General features: G+C 42.5%; 1 protein-coding gene across 4 annotated transcripts; it reads right to left on the reverse strand.

Moving 5' to 3' along the window:
• Positions 1 to 1368: 1368 nt before the first annotated feature.
• On the reverse strand, positions 1369 to 7225 carry LOC143418416 (uncharacterized). Of its 4 annotated transcripts, XM_076883481.1 has the most exons (6): positions 7082 to 7223; positions 6272 to 6313; positions 6063 to 6173; positions 5364 to 5501; positions 4221 to 4322; positions 1567 to 2052 (listed from the first exon to the last, which is right to left on the reverse strand). In XM_076883481.1, the coding sequence occupies exons 2-5, from the start codon at positions 6275 to 6277 to the stop codon at positions 4236 to 4238; spliced, it is 342 nt and encodes a 113-aa protein (XP_076739596.1). In that variant the 5' UTR covers positions 6278 to 6313; positions 7082 to 7223; the 3' UTR covers positions 1567 to 2052; positions 4221 to 4235. The 4 variants fall into 4 exon arrangements, with proteins under 4 accessions (XP_076739594.1, XP_076739593.1, XP_076739596.1 ...); XM_076883479.1 differs by lacking the exons at positions 4221 to 4322; positions 7082 to 7223 and adding an exon at positions 6928 to 7063 and having other exon boundaries at positions 1369 to 2052; XM_076883478.1 differs by lacking the exon at positions 4221 to 4322 and having other exon boundaries at positions 1374 to 2052; positions 7082 to 7225.
• Positions 7226 to 9038: the final 1813 nt, after the last annotated feature.

The raw sequence follows: 9038 nt of genomic DNA on the forward strand, positions 1-9038 counted from the left end.
AACAAACTATTTATTTACAACACAGGGGGAGATCGCGACCATGACATACTGAAACACAAGGCTTAAATACATAGAAGGAGCAATCAGGGAATGGACCACAGGAGGGAAACACAGCTGGGGCAAATTAGACCTGACGAGACAAGGAAACGTAAACTGAACACACTGAGATAACACAGACTTTCAAAGTAAAGCAGGAAATACATGACAGTCACGCAAAAAACAAAACACTGACAACACCGAAACGTAACAATGGGCATAAGTGAGGCGGTGGACCCTGAAGACTTGCCGGGTGTCTGGTTTGGAGATTCCCAGGGAGATTCGCGAGGCCCGGGTATGAGTTCCATCCTTGAGGGGATGACGGTGGCGGGGTCGCTGGAGGCAGTGTGGCCACATTTGCCGGCAGGCTCGGGGGAGGCATAGTTTCAGAGCAAGGCTCGAACCAGGCATGAGCAGCAAGGGCTCTGAAGCTTATGTTCAGGTTCATTTATGATCTTAGGTATTTTATTGTGAGTTTTCTCACTTGATTATTAGATTCCCTCTTGTGTCTTTGCCCTGTGTGTCTGTTTATATATGTTGTGTGAGCCCTTGCGTCTTGTTTCCCTCCTTGTGTTCCATTCCAGATAAACACTCCTCTACCTCACTAACCCCCTAAAACGAGTGAACATACAAAACCGTAACAAGTTTATTCTTACTAAGAAACTTGCTTATGTATGTTACATTCTTTGTTGTTACTTTTTCATCTCAATAAACTTGCTGTGTGTTTCAGGTGTGTCAAACTCCGCGTGTGCAAGCGCCGGCTCTTCACTTGCACTTTAATAACCTTTTTTTTGGCAGCCTTTAATAACCTACTTATGTAAACAACGTCTCATACAATCTCTGTTGACCTCATTTGTTTATCATCTATCGTCTCCTTTAACCAGTGGAATTGTTTCATCCTCAGGGCCTCTCCTGGCACTACAAACATGAATCTGCACTTCTGCATACCTGTGAACTCACCTGTGCTTAACTGTTCCTTATTCTGATTCTAATCTTTTACTGGTAGATCCAGTTTGCCGACAGACATGAAAGCATTGTTCCAGGAAATCATCTTTTACATAACAGTTTCCAAAAATACACTGATCACATGATGGCCAGAACAAGCCAAAGAACCTGCTGAGACAAAGGTACTGTGCAGAAGGGAGTATGGCTCTTTAACCCTTTAACAACCTGCTAAACCAAACGGTTGAGAATCATTTTAGGAAGGCATATTTTTTTGACATGTGATAGATGAATGAAATTTAATGTTTGATTTTTTTTTTTAAAGTGCTCCACCAAACGGTTGATTTGTCACTTTATGGTGCTAATGCAAACATTAACCTAAATGTTATTAAAAGCTTATCAAACATCCAGACTACAACTCTGATACCGATGACAGCGACATCTGCCTCCTGCAGCTCTCCTCATCTGTGACTTTCAGCAGCTACATTTCTCCCGTCTGCCTGGCAGCTTCAGACAGCACCTTCTACAGCGGTGTTAACAGCTGGGTCACCGGCTGGGGCAACATAGGAAGTGGAGGTGGGTCATAAAGACACCCGTTCATTTTTAGAGAAATAATCACTTTAATGCAGGAAACAAGTGTGCTGTCTCACAAGTATCTAGAATAAGCATATTCTTCTATAAGGTTAAGTCTGTGGAGACAATTCAAAACAAGAAAGAAAGATTATGTGTAACCAGTTGGAAACTATATATTAGTCTATTTCAATCAAAATCAATCCTTTTATACAATTTGTGTCTCAGACTTTGTTGGCACATTTCTACATTTACTTTGTTTTACTGCCACCAACTGTCAGCCAGTGGAACAGCACAGGATGAGCCACAGCAGACAGACATGTCCAACCTTTGAGGTGACGTTGAATGTGACAAATATCACTCTGAGCAACACGACCGGGACCAACATAGCCATCCTCCGTCTATCTGCCCAGCCCACCCTGACCGACTACATCCAGCCCATCTGCTTGGACAACGGGAGAACCTTCGCCGAGGGCTTGGCGTGCTGGGCGGCCGGTTGGAGTCCTGGAAGAGGAGGAGGTGAGTCAGCAACATGAAGGCTGACAGAGTTCTGCCCAGACTCTGCACCAGTCCATCTCTCAGATTACACATGTGGACCACTGCACTTACAGTTTCTTTAGTCAAACATCAGGATTTTCTTATCTTTCATGATGTTAGCTGAGGAAGTTATGCAGCAGTTTCAGACCTCGGTGGTAAACTGTGGGAACTCATCATCGAGTGAGAGCATCTGTACAGACGTGTTTGCACTGCAGCAGGTAAATGACTGGATTCTTCTTCTTATAACACTGTCTGCTGACATGTTGTTTAATTTGGATTTAGCTGCTTATTACAGTCACATGTTGAATTTGGATAGTTCATCATCTTGAGTTTCCAGAGTGCTTACAATCTTTAGAAACATGTACAAACATAAAGCAGATCTAGCTTTGAAGTTTCAGTCTTCATTATGGGCCAATTAGATTTAATTTTAAAGAGCTTCTCTATTTTGTGTTATTTTTAAGCCTTTTTACATTTTTTATTAGAGGGAACAACCTGGCACCCAAATAATTCTGAATTTTAAATTTGAACCTTCCCGTCTCTTTGTTCAGGGTGATTCTGGCGGCCCACTGATGTGTAAGCAGGGCGGCTCTTGGTTCCAGGCGGTCGTGTTAACAGCTCCAAGCTCCTCTGCCAGGAGGAGACGAAGCTCAGTCATGACCTTCACCAGAGTGAGCTCCTTTAACTCCTTCCTGACTGAGACCCTTGAGATGCGCTTGGCTCCGGCTTCCAACACCACTGCCAACCCCACCAATGCCCCCATCACTACCTCTACCAGCAGCACCTGTACCGCCACTATGGCCACCACTACAAATGACTCAAATAGTGTGTTTGACACCAGCGGGGGTCGTCCGGCTCAGGCCTACACATTTGCCATCTTCCACCTCCTCAGCCTCTCCCTTTGTCTCCAACTCTTCCTGTAGAGAGTCTGACCTGATTTACATGATGTCGCGGACACAAATGAATGTGAACAAGCCTCGACCTTGAGACTTTCAGTCGTAAAGCTGTGCCTGCAAAAATTTGACTTGATTCTTAACAGGTTATCTAAAGAAAGCTCAGTGTTGAAGCTGTGGAGGATCAAATCATACATTCTGCTGGACGAATCATCAGCACAAACATCTGGAACACCTGATGGAGAGGTTGACTACAAATCTTAGTTAGTGAGCAGAAGTCAGCAAATATCTGCTAAACAGATAAAATGAAATAAAGAATTTACATGTGGAAAACAAATGTTTGATATGAGGGATGAAAGAATAAAAAAATTGTGGGGTAAACACAAAATGTGTCTGTTTTATTGCTTTGAGATGACGTGGAAATCCTTCCTGTTTGCAGTAGTCCTGGAAACATAAACAGGAGTACAATCCCTGAACATGCTCATGTACATATGGCACTGTGTGCAAACTCAGCTGTAACTTTGTAGCTACTTCCCGAGGAGGGAGGTTTTAGTGGGAGGAGATAAAACCAAAAGAAGCTTCTGTGGTGTAAATGTGGATTTAATAAACCATTCGTCAAAAACAAGGTACTGAAGGAACTTTCAGCAAAACAGACATCAGCTCGGCGTGACCTCAGGCCGTTTCATAAGGCACAAGGTCTCTTTTGGCGTTGATGCTTTTAATCCAAGACCCGCTGCTCAGGGATAATAGCACCGTTTTAGAGACCTACAGTCGACATTATCACAATCCACCAAGGGCGGACCCTGATCAGGAAGGAAGCGAAAACCTGCCCATTCAGTCAGCTCTGTGTGATCCGAGTAAGATCGATGCAGATACTCAGATGAACACACAGATGGTCCAAAGGCAGTAATTATAGTAAATGTAGAGGAGGATATGTGATGGTGGTGGTGGGTAGTCTCTTAAATTAGCGGAAATTAGTGTATAGAAAAGGCCAGCCAACCATAGTGATTATGGAGCCACATTTACAGAAGAAATATATCAGCATACAGCTGCCGGTTAGCCTATCAGTGGCAAGGCAACCCATTCTCTGGCAATGAAAGAAAAATGTTCAGTCTCAAAAAGTCAAAGAGAAAAAGTCAGTGAATGACTCAGAAGAGAAGGTGTAAGGCCGGTTCTGTGTGTAGCCACCTCCATCTCCGCTGTAAATGCTATAACAAGTATAAAATTAGTTCGGTGGATGAGCACCTCCATCCTCGCCTCCTACTTCATCCTGATCTCGAAGCATAAACAGTTGCAGGTGTCGCAGTCAGGAACCTGGCAGGTACAGGCACAGTCCCACCTGGAGCACTGTAGGAAAGAAAAACACAGCAGCTCAGACAGGAGACTAACTTTCTGGGCAAGGATTTAACGGCAGCACCTGCTGTGTCCTGAAGAACCCGCAGAAACCAACAAGCACGCTTGTGTAGCTTCACCTGTCCCAGCAGGTGAACTTCTCCTGCAGCCAGGAAGCTGTTTTACCCACACACATTCATTATTTTAATTTACCATTATAACCCTGACAATAACACTTAGATCATGAGGCGTGTGGTGATGCATACCTCCTGATTTTATTAATGCAAACCAAACTATACATTTTGCATTAATGATACACTTTGATCAGCTAACACAGCTGACAATCTTGATCATATGTAAGCTCACTTTCTTCACATAAGGCAACAACAAGAAGCAGCTTTTTCTACAGCAGCACAGAGTTCAGAGGTCAGCTGTGGGTTTAACAGCCTGCTGATTCAAATTCTTTGTGGGTTGCAGCATGATATGGAAAATGCAGTGTTGTTTAACATTTACATGATCTGCAAACCTTTGTCAGTCACGGTGGGGCGGTCCAGCACCCTCTGAGGAACCTTTCCTTTCTGGCGACAGCTGACACACAGCTCTGCAGCAAATGTTCACCTCACTGTGAATGGGGTCACTGGCTTCCCAGTTCACAGACATTATCAATACACCATGTCATTACTGATAACATCTGAGATCACCAGGATTAGTGTCTCCAAAGTGGTTTGAGAAAGTGAAGGGTTGCTGGTTTGTCTCCAGTAATCTCATTTGGTTTAGGGGTAGTGGCACCTGATGTGACCACAACAGGAACAGTGAGGCTTCATTTTATTTACGTCAGTTTTTAATCGCTCTGCTTTTAATGACTATCATTGATTTATTTTATATAATTATTCACTGTAAAATGAACCTTCTGCCCACCTCATCAGCATCATTGTTTGAATGTGTCTGAGTGTTTTATCACATTTTACACCAACATTGAGGAGAGTGTTTCCAAACGTGAGCTGATGGTTTCTGTGCCGGAGCTCGTGTGACCGCCAGTGCTGCTGGTTTACTTACAGAAGCCGGAGAGCAGGATTCAGCCAGGAATGGTCCCACAGCCGGCAGGCGGCAGTCGCACATTTCACCCAGTCTGATGCACTGCTCGCACACAGAGAGGTCTGCACAGCATTCACTGCACTCTAAAGAACAGTAGTCCTTAAAGGCACACAGAAATGCAAAAATCTGTCACATGACCTCAGTCAGAATCCTGCTAGACCCCGGACGTCACGCTGTAACCTCAAATACAAGCTTCTTTAAATGCTGAATAAATAACCCTTCCACAGCTGGGTCGGATGATCTTCTCCAGAGTCCAGTCGTCTGTGTTACACTTTATAAACTGCATCTCTCAGAATCAGGGGAACAGTAAAAGTGCATGCCTGCCTGCACAGCCACAACCTGAATAAACCCACAGGGTTAACTACTGCAGCTCAAGCAGACACAGGCATGTTTCTGAGAACTACTGAGATATAAAAGTGTTCATAAGCTGTAAAATGATAACTGCCAGCTTTACAATAGAAACATTTCATGTATATTTTCCTATACCTGCATGAATCCAGCAGAGAATTTTATTATAAGTTAAAGCTGACAGCACAGTGGGTAAAACACAGCCCATAGAGCAAAGACGGGTCCCTGCAAGGGTCAAACCAAAGCTAAGTACCTCACAGGGAACCATTTCTTAGTTTTCTGGTCTGTAAGAAGCATGAACAGAGCACCAACCTTGAGGCAGTATCGGATCCAGAGCCCAATCCCTAGGACGATCATGTACAGACTCACAGTGATCATCAGCACTGCAGGTAGAGGGATTGCAAGCCTCCAAACAGGCAACACCTGAAGAAGAAGACCAACTGAACATCAAACACAGTCGAGCTGAAGAGGCGTCACACCTGCCGTCCTCTGACAAAAAGTAATGGATTAAGGTTACTCACCGGCATTGTGTTTTTCTGAAGTCAGAGGAGCCTCGGGAGTGTCTGAGGAAAACACAGAGACTTAAAGTTTCACCAGGACACAGGAAAAACTTTGCGTTATCTTCTGTTTCAGAGAAAATCAGCTGCCAGAAGCACCGCGGCTCGTCCACAAGCATTTCAGAAACCTGTGCTCAGCTCTTCTACGTTTGTGGACACGAGGGTGCTGCCGGAGCCACCCCCATCAGAGAGCCACGCACACTACAACCACACAGGATTATCTCAGAGGTTTCTGTCGCTTTTCCTCCTAAACCTCTCCACCTGTTAAAATCGGGTCTGCAGCCACGCCCATCAGCTCCAGGTTTGTCCTCAGTGCTTTTTACCAATCTGGAGTGCTTCAGAAACCAATTTAATGGAAGGAAGTCTAACGCTGTTATTAAAGTCTGGCCGTTTCTGAGCTTTGAGTGATGTCCCTGTCTGTTGTTCTGATTCTATCTCATTTACTTTTCTTTTGTTTCCCTCTAAAGGATTCTGGCTGGTTCCTTGTTTACAATACTTCTTTAATGTATTTATTTATTTCACATTATTCTGTCATCTTTAGCTCGTTCTGTGTCGTTAGCTCTGAAACGTTTTTATTCCTGATGAATCCGTTTTGGCAATTACAGTTTAACTGCAGTTACCTGTTAAACTGAAGATGCTGCCGTTAATAAAACCATTTAAAAGCCTGAAACGTTACAGACGTTTTACAACGAAACAAACGACCGGAAGCTCCTCCTGCGCGTTCACGGCGCTCTCGGTAACAAACATGAGCGCGGAGAGTTTCGGTGAACTCACATTTGTCAGGTTTGATCGCTAAATGTGGAAGAAAGCAGTTTCTCTGGACCCACCGCACTGCTACTGCTCAAAAACAAGACAACGCTCGCGCTATGGCGGTGCCTGCGTTACCATGGAGACAGAGGGGAGCCCACCAGGAACAAAAAAGGCGAGCGCGAAAACCGTCCAGCTGTCCACAGCTTTGTTAAAACCGATTATTTTGTTATGAAATTTGTTTCGTGTGGTACAAATCTGACAGATTATGATGATGATTTATGATTAGAATAAAATGCAAATTCTGATTGTGGTTGAAAATTAGGAAAAACTTTTTTTTAGATAAGAGAGAGATAAGATTGTGTTGATAGGAGTTATGTGGGTTAGTTCAGCTTCACAACTAGGGGGCTGTCTAAACCAAATTGTGATATATACTGTCTTATATTTACATGCATGGATGTGAGCCACGTTAAAATAAAGAAGCTTGCTCACTACTACTGATGTTTTAGAGGGAGTCTATGGCTGACGCGTGTTCCTGGTTTCCAAAAGAAATGCTTCCAGTTGCATTATGATTTGAAGACTATTTATTACAAACTGAAGATGTAACAGTTATCCAGAACTACCTGTGCACACGGTCAGAAAACCGTGAGACTCCTAACCTCTCTGTCCATGCTCCGCCCCTTCCCTCTTACACAGGGTTTCATGCTACTATCCGGTCGTTAAGTGATGACGTGACGAATCCTACTTCCGGGCCTAAAGTAGTCTGCGTTTAATATGGCTTTTGTGTTGTTAACATGTTTAATGTTTTGTATTTTCTTCTATTTAATCTCAAAAAGCTCCTAAAACAGTCAGTGATCACTGTTGACCTCCCTCGGCTTTTATTACCGCTAGGGCTGCCACGATTAGTCGACTAGTCACGATTACGTCGACTATCAAAATCGTCGACGACTGATGTAATAGTCGATGTCTCGTTTGAAGCTTTGTAAGATCACAAAAGACGCAGGAATAAGTAGCAGGATTTAAGAGTGTAATAACGGATTGAAACAGAAGATGGCAGCACTGCATGTACAAGGATGCCAGCTGCCCTTAAACCCCAAAGAAGAAGCTGTGTCCCAGAATTCATAGCGCGGCCCAGCTCAGTTTCCAACAATGGCGGCAGCTAGTTTTTTTTTTTTTTTGTTTGTTTTTTTTTTTTTTTTTCCCAAAATCTTTATTTAAACATCAGTACAATACAAAATGGAATTAAGCAGTATTACAATAATGGTGATGTACTTACAGAAGAATTGTATGCATAGATAAACAAATACAAGAACAGCATTCAAAAACAACAATAGAAACATGCTAGGGGGAAAGTAACTAATCAAGCCAAAGAACAAAGTGATTGAAAGATCTTGATTTTTTTACAAACACCAATAGTTTTTATAGCTTTTGGGTTAGTGGAGTTCTTAATAGAGTTAAGATACTGTACAAGTTCAAAGGAGAATACATAGAAAGAGGGATGTCTTCCTAAATATTTGGACTTGTGAATATGAAATTTAGCCATTAAAAGTAACAAGTTAATCATATATCTGTTATCAAAATTGAATTGTTTTTGATTTTTGTGCAGACCAAACAAAACATATTTCCAAAACAGTACAAATCCTTTAAATAGATTTTCTGAAATAAAAACACATAAGCTCTGCCAAAAATCTTGTACAAGGTTACAAAACCAAAAAAGATGTGTAGTAGATTCCTTGGAAGTTTTACAAAAGCTACAGCTTGTATCAATGTCTAATTTGAATTTGCTTTGAAGATAATCTTTAGAAGGATAAATTCTGTGTATTAATTTATAAGAAATATCTTTAATTTTGTTGGTAATTAAAAACTGATTAGGGAGTTTCCAAACTTCGTTCCACATAATACCATCTGACAGCCGGTTCCAGAAAAAAATAACATATGGTAGCGTGGTTATGGTACTCTGAAATAAAGCTCTAATCGATTTATT

Source organism: Maylandia zebra, linkage group LG4 (assembly GCF_041146795.1).
Source record: "Maylandia zebra isolate NMK-2024a linkage group LG4, Mzebra_GT3a, whole genome shotgun sequence".
Classification (NCBI taxonomy): Eukaryota; Metazoa; Chordata; class Actinopteri; order Cichliformes; family Cichlidae; genus Maylandia; species Maylandia zebra.